Raw genomic sequence first — 12,850 nt, 5'->3', positions numbered from 1 at the left:
TCTCTTTGAGTGCTCTTGATAGGTTCGAATACCGAATTTCTGCTGAAGGTGGAGTTATAAAGGTCTCTCGATGTGTGCTTACTGTGATACAAGGAAAGATAGACTGCGGGTTATATCTACTCCAGGGAAAGACAAGAATTGGCTCGTTTGCTAGATTCTTTGATACTTCAGGTCTAGATACAACACGGTTATGGCATATGAAACTTGGACACATGAGTGAGAAGGAGATGGTTGTTCTTAGTTAGAGGGGTCTACTAGGAGGTCATCGAATTGAGAAGCTAGATTTCTATGCTCATTGAGACATCGGTAGTCGGTGGAGAGTGAAGTTCGGTGCGACGGTTCCCCGGACCTCGGAGATTGTAGGCTGCGTACACTCGGACTTATGGGGACCCTCTCCGATTCCGTCTAAGGGAGGTGCCAGGTATGTATTGTCCTTAGTTGATGACGTCTCAAGAAAAGTTTAGATTTGTCTTCTTAAGCACAAGAGCGAAGTGCTTGGTCGGTTCAAGTCATGGAAGGCGATGATTGAAAAGCAGATAGGAAGAAAGATGATGTGCCTAAGTACTGATAAAGGGTTAGAATTCTATTCTAATGAACTTAGTCGGTTTTGCGGAGAGGAAGGCATGGCGAGACACCGCACTATTGTCAATAAATTACAGCTGAATGGAGTTGCAAAATTAATGAACGAAATTATATTAGAGAGAGCTCGCTCTTTACTCTCTAATGCTGCATTAGATGAAGATTTACGGGTTGAAGCGATGAATACCGCTTGTTGGTTAGTGAACAGATCACCATCACTAGAAATTGATTGGAAAACTCCCGAGGAAACGTGGTCGGGTAAGTTTGTTGATTACACCGAACCGAGAGTGTTTGGTTGTCTTGCTTATGCTTGTGTGAGTGATGGCGCGCTGGAGTCGGAGGCAAAGAAGTGCATATTCCTAAGCTATGCACATGGGGTGAAGGGATACACGTTGTAGTGCACTGAGAAAGATTCATCCGGTTTTATGTTCAGCAGTGATGTTACGTTTGACGAATCTGCTCTGTTTCGGAAGAGGAGTAAGGGATTAATTGAGGAGAAAGATCCAGACGGTGTTCATAAACAGGTGGAGCTTCGGGTCGAGCCTAGAAAAGTTTAGAGTACAACGGATGTGACGAAGTCTGCAGAGTCGCTAGTTTCCATAATAGGCGACGGTTGTTCCGAGGCCACAATTGATGAAGCTTCGAGGTGGTCGGCGGAAGTGGATGAGATAGAGTGACAGTTATATGCAGATATTCAAAATAGATAGTTTGGATGCAGTAGAGATAGCTTGGGGTATGGAGAAACAGAGAGAGATTACTGAAAAAAATTCTATAAGTACCTCGCTTGCTGCGTATTATAAATTGTCTAATTTGTCACAGTGTACTTGGATGGAGGTGGAGCAATTGTCCCATGCTTCACATGCTAATACCGTTGGTTGTCCGAATTATACCATGGATAGTACTAGGCTTGATCTATTACATGCGGTTAGAAAAAAAATATATGATTAATCCAGGTATACATTCTGATGCTATGAAGTGGATCATCCTGATTTTATTAGGAATAACAGACGTTGTGATATATTTTGGAGAATGTAGATCAAGTAGTGTAGTAGTGACTAGGTTTGTGAACCTGGATCACATAAGGAACTTGAAAGATGGTCGACTTTTGAGCAGTTATGCTTTTACTTTTGTCGGTTGTGCTATGAGTTGGAAAGTGCCATTGGGAGACACTATCATCTCGTTGACACCGAGAGCTGGAAACATGGCAGCAACAGAAAAAGTTAAAGAGGCAGTGTGGTCTAATGACTTGGTTAGTGATGTTAATGTAGGATATTCGATTGATGCAATGTTCGATAGAAGTTAGAGATGTCACTGGAGAATCAAGTTCATTGGTGATCGGAATTTCTGCGTCGGATATAACATGTCAAGAGAGGATGTAACCGAGAAGAAGTTTCTTGCGGTGGAGAATCCTATGGACATGTGGGCCGATTTCATGTCTCTAAACAAGTTCAAGCTCTGCTTGAGCTTGATAGACGTCTGTGGAGAGTGAGCGCCCGCGCGGGCGTTTGGAGAGCGGGATGAATAATGAACACTATAACTTAACTTCAAACGTCGAGCCAAAGTGGAGATTGTTAAATTAATATCTCGAGTTTGAGTCGTTTATGGAATTCAATGTGATTGAAGGATATATATCGGTTTTGTTAACCAATAGGAAGGAAATCCAAAGTATTCTAATTAGATTAGAATTGCTTTCGAAGACATATCGATATATGTACGCGGGGTTTTGTCTTCTGTCGAGTAGGCTTCATCTCTTGGCTTGTACAGTGGACTGTCTTGTCCTGTGATTAGTCCGTCAACAAAGGAATTGTTCCTTTGACTTCTTGAAGCCATACAAGGGCAACAAGGCAGCCGTATAAAAAGGAATCTTGTGGGCTCAAGGATGATTAAAAAAAAAAAATGAAAGAAGAATATGCGACTTGACCGGTTGACCAAGATTTGGTTTTCTTCATCAAATCTTGCAGTGGACGGCTCCGTGGGTTAAAGTCGCATGAATAGAGAACAAATAAGTTAGTGGTTCCGAGCCGCACGAAGAAAAAGAAGAAGCCGTACAGAGCGTTTCTTGAAGCCGCTCGTAGAACGAAGAAAAGAACGTCAAGGGCGTTCTTGGTTCCGTCGTACGTAAGCAAAGAAAATGAATATCTTTTTTTTCTCTGTGAGTTTTCTGAGTGAATTCTCCGTGAGAGATTGCGAGATAATACTTATGGGTTTGCTTTGGGCTTAATTTAGGTGCGAGAAACACTCGAGTGCATAAGCGATTGTAAATCTGACTCTCCGATCATAGTGAATTATATTGCTAGCTCTCTCCGTGGATGTAGGTACCGATCTCAAATCGAATCACGTAAATATCTGGTGTCTTTTATTGTTCCATGTAATTTCTTTAGTGATTTCGTATTGGCTTATTTGTAAGATCCGTTAGCGTTTCCGTGTTATTATCTCAACAATTCCCATGGCCGGCGTCTCATGGACGAAAAGCTGGGGTAAATCCAGAATCGAAGCCTATGTCCCTTAGATAAATATGAGGCATGTGTCTCTCATGAACTTAGAAATGAAGTGATAACTAAAGAATGAATCTGGAGTCGTTTGTGTGCTCACATGTGTGTGAAGTCCGGTTGCATGGAATGTGTGGTGTCATCCTGTGTTTCATGCCTTTATGTTTTAAATATCGAGTCCCGCTTGATTGAATAATTAAATCGCTTGTGAGTTGATGAGTTATTCATTTCACTGCCGAGTGCTAGGCTCACTCTCTATGCTTAATCATTTTTCAGATATGTAAGTATAACGATTCCTCTTGCCATCTCTATCCTTCGGTATGTTGCACCCGTGAACTTTATACATACGTGGGAAGAGTATCATGATCCCGAGTTTTCGGCAGAGTAGTTTTGTGTTTTGATCTTGGTGTTATGGATTGATGTGGCTTATCCGAAGGGTTAACTCCGCTCTGTTTCGTATCTCTATTTATGTCGGATTCATCTAGTCATCTGTCTGGTCATATGCCATTCGTGCCCTTGGATGATGATAGCAATAACGACCATGGAATGGAGTAATAGATGCGTTAGGGATTGTGGAGCAATTAGCTGTATATGCAGGTTTTTTGTTGATAACGTAGCGGCATATATTTTTTTGACTTGGCCACAGGTTAATAAGGATATAAATGAGGGTCATCGTGGTGTAGGTGGTGGATTGTAGTAGTGTTTTGTAATATCCAAGATGTTGTGGGTAACTTGAATGTAAACAACACACAAACACACACATATTTACTTAAGTGGCTATCTGTTGTTTGTGTATATATAGAGTATGACAGGTGTGCGAAATAAGCCATATTAAAACCGCCCCTTGTTGTGTGTATGAGTGTTTGTCCTTCGTTCCTGTGGGCCCTTCCTTAAGGCTTGCAAAACGTTCCTCGCATGCGCCTCTGATTTATATTTTATAACAAATAATGTGAGAGCCTATTAATACGCGGCGGTCTGGGACTTTGTGGGGCCTTTTCAATAGGATAGGGGACGAACGGCATAGAAGTGGTATCGGAACAATTGTATTTAGGACGGATCCTCGGCGGGCTCCCACAGTATCTTCATGACATTTAGAAGATATGAAGGGCAGCAATTGGTTTATCAATTGATGCCTCAACAATGAAGTAGTATCTCCACATTGAATAGAGCTATCAAATGAGTGGATCGAGTAAAAAATAATCCAACTCATTGATTCATTTAACATGTTTTGACTTATTTTCACCAGTGATTCATATCCAACCCGACCAATATTGCTCAACCACTTTCATATTAAATTGAATTAGAAAAAAATATTTCTTCTAATATATATATAAGAAATATGCTAAACACTGTCGATAATTTTAACAACTTTTAAAAAAAGTTTTGATTTTTTATATTTTTCTTATTCTTTATTTTATTTTATTTTTGTACATCCGACGAGCTGGATCGGCGAACGGCGGCATTGGGCAGCAACGAACCTCGCCGGATTTCATGGAAGAAAAATAAAAAATTATGAAAAAAAATAAATAAAGGAATTTAAAAAATGACTTGTTTATGACTCGCTTAAACTTATTAGATAACGAACCTGTTTATGACCCATCTAAAACACTCATTAACTTACTAACCCATTTATGATCCACTTAAACTTGTTTTTAAAATTTAAGGTAACTCATTTGTGACTCACATCCTCAAATATGAGTTGAAATATGGATTCTAGACGCATTTTGCCACCTCTAGATGTGCTCAAAAGAACTTATGCTTGAGATAATCTCCTGGTATATACTTAGACAACATCACTAGGAAATTTGAACTAACGCATTGGTGAAATAGGGGAAAAAAAATAATACAACACGACGACGCATACATCATCGGGGATCCCCCCAAAGGCCTGGGCCTGGAGAAACAGCCCCCCTGACACACCACACTGAAGGAGATCGAAATACATGAGATGCTAAAAATGACCAAGACAAGCAACGAAGGCCGTTATTGTTGCTTAAGGAACCTGTCGAACCAATCGCTAGCCTCTTTCACCATCAGCGATGTCATCTGGTGTGCGACTCCAGGTTCCGCGATTAACTGCACGTGTTGGAAGAAGAGATAAATTTTTCACTGGAACTTGTGAGGTTTTCAATCAACATCACGCATTAAAGTAATATCCATTTTAAATTTTTATTTGAAAAAAATGAGAGTATTTGTCTTTATGTGGCATTTTTCCTGGTAACAATACTGGAATGTGCCTGGGTGTGCTTGGGTGGGGGCGCGTGAAAGTGTATGTTTTGACAGTGTGTGCGTGCCGGCTGGTAATGATGGATTTGGCTGACGGTAGGGCGAAAGACGTGTCCCCGATGAGCCAGGCGGGCACGTTCAACGAGCAGTGAAGCCAGTCAGTCCTGAACGACCGGACAACATTGTTCATACCCGATGAGTCATCCTTAGACAAAACCTCCACCTTCAGTAAAGCCCATTATAGAGGACAGTGGTGTAACCACCGCACCAAAATTAAATGCCAGTTGGCCCCGTGCAACAAATTTTTTTTTTTTTGGGTCGAAACCCCGCGCAACAATTTAACCACTGCCTATCATGACTACACCACCACCTGTCATGACTAAGTCGCCACCTGTAACAACCGAGCCTGACACGTGCCTATCACGACCCGTCCACATAGATACTGTTGGATGGGAGGGGAATCGAAGGGCTGGACTCTGTGGATTAAGTAAGAAAGGCGTGTCGGTGAATCCCTAGAGCCGAATTAAAAGCTCAAACGCCGGCGTACGTGGTGAGGTGTAGACGCCAGTTGCTTTGCTCGAATTCAGCATGACTGAAAACTCCTTCTAATGAGTAAAGAGGGATTTCATCCCTGTACTAGCATTGGTGCCTACTCAGGAAAAGAACAGTTGACCCTAAAGAAATGTAGGAGTTAGGGAAGCTTCCTTTCTTATTCGTTACCTTGACTGTCTACGATGTCCTAATTAGAGAACAGCAAATAAAATCTATGAGAGCGATGTAGCAGGTCACCTTAAAATTCTCTGGACGGTGCGCCTTCTCATAAGCCTCAGATGCTCTTGATTTTGGAACTTCCAGGCCAGCAACAGGGCAGCGAGGATCATTTCCACCTGAAATTGTCATTTGAAGTTTCAATTTGCATGATGATAGTAGAGCTATCTAAGCATTGCATTCACAAGAATTATCAGGTTATTGGCACGATAGCAGAATTACAGTTCAACAAAGAGCATCTCTAGCCATCAAGCAGCTGAATTGCAGTTCAACAAAGAGCATCTCTAGCCGTCAAGTAGCTGACAAATATCCTCATTCACAGCTTTGATTTTTACGTGAGAACACAAGATCAAAAAGGAAAAAAGTTCTTCAGGGAACAAAAAAATCTTGGAGAAGGAGATTCATCCATTATTCAGAGTGTTCACGTCGAAGCAGATTTACAAAACTGACTGTTGGTTGGTCCTTCATGTACTTGGTCTACAAAGGCAATAAATGTCTGTCATGTAAGAACCATGACATACCAGCACAAGGAAGAATATAAATGGAAAACGGTACAAATCTAGAGTTCATGTGTGCTAGGGAGCATCGACACTCTCTGGGGGCCTTCGTGTCGTGTCCGACACTCTCCAACATGCGACCGAAACGTGGTCGCCTTTCACACCGGTGACACGAAGTCCATCATCCCGATACGTTATTTCGACACGCACGGGATCAATTTTAAGTATTTTCAATAAATTATGGATCAAAATATAAATTTATCAAAAATATATATACTTAAGTCATATATCAAGCCATCCCAAAATTAATATACCCAACTAGTAAAAAAAAAAAAAAAAATGAATTTCTAATGGTAGAAAAAGAAGAAACTCACCGCTGATATTCTTATATACACATGATAATTTAATATACAGCGTGTCGAATTCTCTATTTTTTTTAAAATGACATGTCGGCGTATTATGTTGAATCGTGTCATAGGTTGGTGTCGGTGCTACTTAGCACGTGGAAGGGGAAACAACTATATACTTCACAATTTTAGTACCAAGTTGTCTTTATGATGCACAAACAGCGAGTTTAAGTTACCCAGAAATTAAGACCAAACAGAAGTCTCAAAGATTCTATACGAGCACCTTATCACCAGATATGTTTCGCCCGCATCAAACCAATCTAAACATGATTATTTAACTAATGAATTGCTTAAATGTGACCAACAATGTCTGGAGATCTTCAGCACGTAATATGAAGATGTCATCTTCAATGTGAGAATTAACTTTACCATTAATTATCAGAAGGGGCCGTGGAGCAATGGCTGGGATTGTGTTGGGGGCATCAAAATCAGAGGCTAGACCAGGAGCTATCCTATTCCATACCTGCTTAACAGGAATATAAATGTGAAACCAGCAAGAGTTTAGACGCACATCTATCAAAGAAGTCAAATGTATAATCTCAAGTTCAACCTAGAAAGCATATGACTATGAGAAGCAGCATGCTCTTTGAATGCATAAGTAGGCATTACGAAGATGGCATTCACCAGAAGCTTGACATTACGGAATGATAAGACAGAGGGAGAATCTTTCCAGAAGATTAGGAAACAAAAGCATAAACAGAACTCTAAGCAATCAAATGTGAAAAATCCTTCTAATAACCTGAGAATGGGTAATACACTAGATAACAGAGATGTCGAATTGGATAGATAGTAAATAACAACCTGCTCTACCACTTCTCTGTCAATGGTACTCTTTCCCAAATCCTTACGTGCCTCTGCAAGTGAAAAGCTAAAAGCATTAGTAGTTGCTCATCCTTAGATTTTTCCCGAGACTTGGCTAATGATGCTGACTGGCCCCTCAACAGTTCGCCAAAATATTCCATGAGTACAAAACTCGTAGACATTACTAGCACAAGATGGTCATGTCCCAATTTTCATTCAATATGCTGCGGTGTAGCTTCATAAATGCCTATTTACTTGCTTTTTAATTAAGAGCAAAAGTACAAAGACTGAGTATTGACAATGTGCTACTTTGAAGGGTTAAAGTTCTTTGATGAAAGAAGTATACCTGCCATTCCATGTACTATTCTCATATACCAGATGGATAATTTTTACTGGTGTAGGAGCAACTAAACCAATTGCATTCTAGTGTCAAAATGATTAAATGATTAAATAGATATTTAAAAAAAAAGCGTACCTTGAATTTGGTAAGCTATTAAAAAGTAAATACTCTCAGAAATTTGGCAATAAAGCATCTATGAGCATGCAGAAAAGAGCAAAACTAGTTCACGCATAAACTGGTATAGCATATGCTATGTTTCCAAACAAATTGGCTCGAATTAATTAGATGCCTAAGAAACTGGAAATAAGGCAATATCGATATTGTTACCATAGCATATAAGCCCTGATGTTACCTTCAAAAAGAGGTTTTATGCTGTCAACTCTACCCTGCCACATATCGTTGTCTATGGCCCATCGGAACCCCTGCACATAAATAATCAATATTCATAGAATTTTTTTTTAATTAAAACCCAGCAAAAGACACAGAAAAGGAAAGACATTGACTATCAAAGAAGAGGTACTTTTAACCTGCACGCCGATTATAGGGACAACTACTGAATAGCGTTTGTCAGCAAAAGCAGCAAACCATGCATGCATTCCTGGATGATAATGTGGATTGTCAAATACACAGGTGACAGTAAGCATCACTTATGGCATCTGACCTCTTCTAAGTTCTAATTTATCAACCTCCAAGTGATTCGCCCGTGATCCCTATCTTTGAGGGGTCTATGTCCTCTCTCTTTGTGAGATAATCCACCAGTTTGAGCAAGTCCCAGACCTGCAGAGGTTCAATTGATCTCCTCAATACCCAGAGCTAAAAATAAGCTGCATTTCTGTAGTCAATCATGTGAAATACACTAACTAGGCAATGAGGCTGTTGGGATCACCAAATACGCAGCAGTACTAAAGTTTAGAAATAAAAGGACTTACCGTATCAAATATAAATGGCATAGTATCACCCTTTTTCCATGATGATATAAGTGCCTGCATTGTGACCGAGATAACCAGCTCATCAGGTAATCATGACAATTTTTCTATCTAAAAAGACGAAGAAACAAAATAAAATATCATCCCCTTAAAGGAAACCATATAGCTATAAATACAAGATGTTAGAGAAAGTATTTGTGTATAGTGATTGCTGAAGTGTGTTTTATTTTTCTCTTACGAAACTATTGACAGTATTTACAGAAGACTAAGTCCCTTTGTACAGGCAATGCAGAATCCAGAAAAACAAGGAATATGTAAACATAGTAATAGCAACACAGACGTCTCGGTAGGTGGTCAGACTACTGGCACGTTCTCCATGATACCGAGAATCAACAGCAACAGCAATATATCCTCGAGAAGCATATGCCTGGAGAAAAAAGGAGCAAGAGTAAGCATATGCTTTATTCCTCAGTCATGAACAGAGACTCTCTTAGATCTGATGCCAGAGGTAGCTACCTCAAGCAAAGGGCGTAGCCATTCTTTGCACTTATGTGTGCTGTGCAGAAACACAATAGCAGGCCTCTTTTGGACGATGTCCTCTTTCATGCTTATGATAAGTACAGGCAAGCGACCCTGCTCTCCTTTCTGAATGGTAGCCAGAAACCAGAAGCAAAGATTAATGGGAAATAATCATTCAATGGACACATTATTGAAGCCGCAACGACACTAGCGCTTGAACTACCTCAGTAATTAGGTAGACATTTTCCTCCTTAAGTAGCTCCTTGAGATTCCTAATGTTTTCCTTGGGACAAGATTGCATTCCCTAAACAAATTCGACATCCAGTTGTAAACGATTCCACGGCAAGAAGTCTCACAAAGGCAAATGATCTTAATGTGTCCCCATCGAAGTCGCCTACCTCACTGAAACCAGGCGGATTAGCTTCTTGATACAAAGGACTCTCCACCGGTTTTGCAGGTTCTACGGATAGCTCAACTGAAACGCACAGCAGATACAATTAACATTCGCAATTACACGTCTGTTTTAACAAGCTTATAGTCATTATGTTCTCTCGAAATGTCAGTAAAATGATTTGTCGTCTCCTTCGTTTCGGAGGTCCAATGAACAGAAGACAGAACATGCCATTCCGGAAAACTTTATTCCATAAAAGCATGAATCGGTTTGAATGAATGTATCCAAGAACACTATCTCTCCCATTTTCGGTTTTTTTTTAGCTGAAGACTATTGACAACAATCAATCCTTCACTCACTATTCCACTTAATCCATAATCGACGGATGATCCACTCCACATGAAATTCACAAACGGATCTCCACGCACTTCACAACCACAAAAAACAAGACACCTGATCCTCCAACCACACGCACTCTAGTAATCAAGCAAAACACGGATTCAACAAGCCTCCGAATTCTCGCAACAGCTCGTAGCGCGCCACGAGCTGCTTCAAACAGAGTTCGAGTCCCGACTTCACGAACGAAAGCAATGTAACTCCCTCGAGCATTCATCCTCGTCAAACGGGACACAGAACCAGCGCAATCTGAAAAGATTGAAGAGCGTCCATGGAGACGTCGAACTTACCTTCCTCGGATCGTCTGCTACGAAGAAATTGAACGAAGTCGGAGCGAAACTTCTCGGCATCGGCTACAGTCACAGCTTCTCCGCCCATTTTGGTCATTGAAGCGCGAGCGTCCGCGTCAGCGTTTGCGCATTTATAGGAGGGGAAAAGTGGCGCGGGGGCTCGCACGTGCGGGGCCGGATGGAGGTGCGTGCGGTGAGGCGAGATGGCGAGCACGTGCGAGAGGCGGGCCACCACGTGCGCGGCCGTTGGCGGGAGCCGAGGGATCGAGTAGAAGAGAGTCGGGCGAGGAAGGTGCGGGAGCAGCGATTTCATTTCTTTTCACTCAATTGGCAGATTGCGAGGGAGAGAGAATCTTGAAAAACTCGTTCGGCAGTTTGTCGGATATAAATATTGCCAAATTGCATAATTTGCAGGGATAGAGACCCTTTTAAGAAAATTATTGTCTTAATAAACACTACTTGGAAACAGGGGTGCGCGCATGAATCGGACCGGACCGATATTTTATTCTTATAATTTTTCTTTTTCTTAAAAAAGTAAAGAAAATGAAATCTTAAAAACCCTAAATTGGATCAGTCCAACAGGGGAATCGAATGGGGACCGACCGGTCCAATTCGATTCGGTTCTCGATTCCCGATTCTAGGGTGGAACCGATCCAATTTGAGAACTAATCATGCCTACTTGGAAAATCCCAACTTGTATATCATCTCATAAATCAAATAAGGTGAGTGAGTGAAGGCTAAAAGAACAGTTCAATAGAAATAAAGGCTTAAACGAGATGTTATTTTGCACTCACTTGTAGAAGAATCAAATGTAAAAAATTTAGCATATCATTCTCATTATACTTCGATAGATCTCCTATAATAAGTTTTCTGAGCGAGCACTTGGGACCATAAGGATGTAAATGAACACTCTACTTGTGAGTTACTTAACAAGGCTCGTCTCAACCAAGACGACACCTTGGAAGGTTACGGATCTCATACCTATCCGCCTTATCAGAACATGGACGAGCTTGTTTATGTGCGAGCTATAGATTTACTGGAAGGGATTCCGCCATAATACAATTTGTAACGACTCAACCTACTTCACATGGAATAAAGCATTCCGAAACGAGTACTCGGAATCACTTAACATGGACTCGCGCGTTCAATGTCGAAGAGACGTTACTTAAATTACCAAACCCACCAACATGTGAATTTTAAAAACTTCTTCTTTAGGAGAATTTTTTTCATTGGCTATATTATATGAGAGCCAGATTGGATTAGAACATGCGAGTCCAACCCTGAAAATATTGTACACCTCCCAAGGGCTGCCAGCGATTTCTGACTAGAGTTGGTTAAGATGCTGATAACAAAATGGAGGAAACTTGTAAGGAAGCTTAAAATAAAAAAATAAAAAAAAGGATAGCTTCCTAATTTTATACTTTAAAATAGACTAAGCAGGTATGCTCAATTTACTTTCGTCACGAAATTATCTTCCTTTATGATGAGCATAGATCAATCCCCCTTGTCCTCATGATCGCAAAATTCAATGTTATTAGAAAGCTTGTCGTATGACATCAAATGTGCGAGAGGCGATGATCGACTTTAAGTGAAAAAAAGAAAAAGAAAGATATATGAGTCGAGAGGACACAGCCCTCAATCGAAAAATTGAAGAGTGATCTTATCAATCTAAGTGTTTTTTTTTTATTTTTTGGCTGGACTTAGGTTTGAGTTTAGTGCAATTTGGTAAGTTTGGTGGATCGATATGCGAAAGGGTCCCTCTTGACCAGAGGCTAAGAGGACCCAACACAACACTGCACGTTTGTAGCAGCTGGCGCGAAGTCAGAAAAACAAACGGCCACGAGACGAAGGTGCGGAGGAAAGTACCTCGGAAAGAAGACGGAGAGAGAAGGAAAGTATGAAAGTGAATTATTAAAAAAATATCTTTATAAGAACGGTCGTTATTATTTATAAAAATTAATTAAAAAAAAACTATACCATCCATGAAAATATAAAAGCTTAAATTATTATTGATAATGAATAATTTTTTTATTAACTAATTATTTCAAGCGATCGTTCAAAAAATTGTTCTTCACTTTTCGCTAAATATACGAAGCCTAAATTTAAGTTAAGAGCTCGATTTAGAAGTAGATACTTGTAATTAGAGCACATCATCCATAAAAAGCTAAGTATCAAGTTTCATAAAGCTTCATGGCATAAAATTTTGTCGACCTATATAGTT

General features: G+C 40.3%; 1 protein-coding gene across 3 annotated transcripts; it reads right to left on the bottom strand.

The window, feature by feature from the left end:
• Positions 1-4,931: 4,931 nt before the first annotated feature.
• Positions 4,932-10,968, bottom strand: LOC115754021 (putative esterase YitV). Of its 3 annotated transcripts, none has more exons than XM_030692917.2 (14): positions 10,852-10,960; positions 10,630-10,803; positions 9,951-10,027; positions 9,776-9,856; positions 9,550-9,678; positions 9,374-9,460; positions 9,037-9,090; positions 8,794-8,884; positions 8,635-8,705; positions 8,460-8,529; positions 7,768-7,820; positions 7,336-7,429; positions 6,084-6,181; positions 4,932-5,144 (listed from the first exon to the last, which is right to left on the bottom strand). In XM_030692917.2, exons 1-14 carry the CDS (start codon positions 10,940-10,942, stop codon positions 5,052-5,054), a joined length of 1,263 nt encoding a protein of 420 aa, XP_030548777.2. In that variant the 5' UTR covers positions 10,943-10,960; the 3' UTR covers positions 4,932-5,051. The 3 variants fall into 3 exon arrangements, 2 of the variants coding, with proteins under 2 accessions (XP_030548777.2, XP_030548778.2); XM_030692918.2 differs by lacking the exon at positions 4,932-5,144 and adding an exon at positions 5,333-5,968 and having other exon boundaries at positions 10,852-10,964; XR_007198009.1 differs by lacking the exon at positions 4,932-5,144 and having other exon boundaries at positions 6,141-6,181; positions 7,706-7,820; positions 10,852-10,968.
• Positions 10,969-12,850: the final 1,882 nt, after the last annotated feature.

This window comes from Rhodamnia argentea, chromosome 4, assembly GCF_020921035.1.
Source record: "Rhodamnia argentea isolate NSW1041297 chromosome 4, ASM2092103v1, whole genome shotgun sequence".
NCBI lineage: Eukaryota > Viridiplantae > Streptophyta > Magnoliopsida > Myrtales > Myrtaceae > Rhodamnia > Rhodamnia argentea.
The sequence above is the reverse complement of the archived record's forward strand: the minus strand, read 5'-3'. Positions and strand labels throughout refer to the sequence as shown.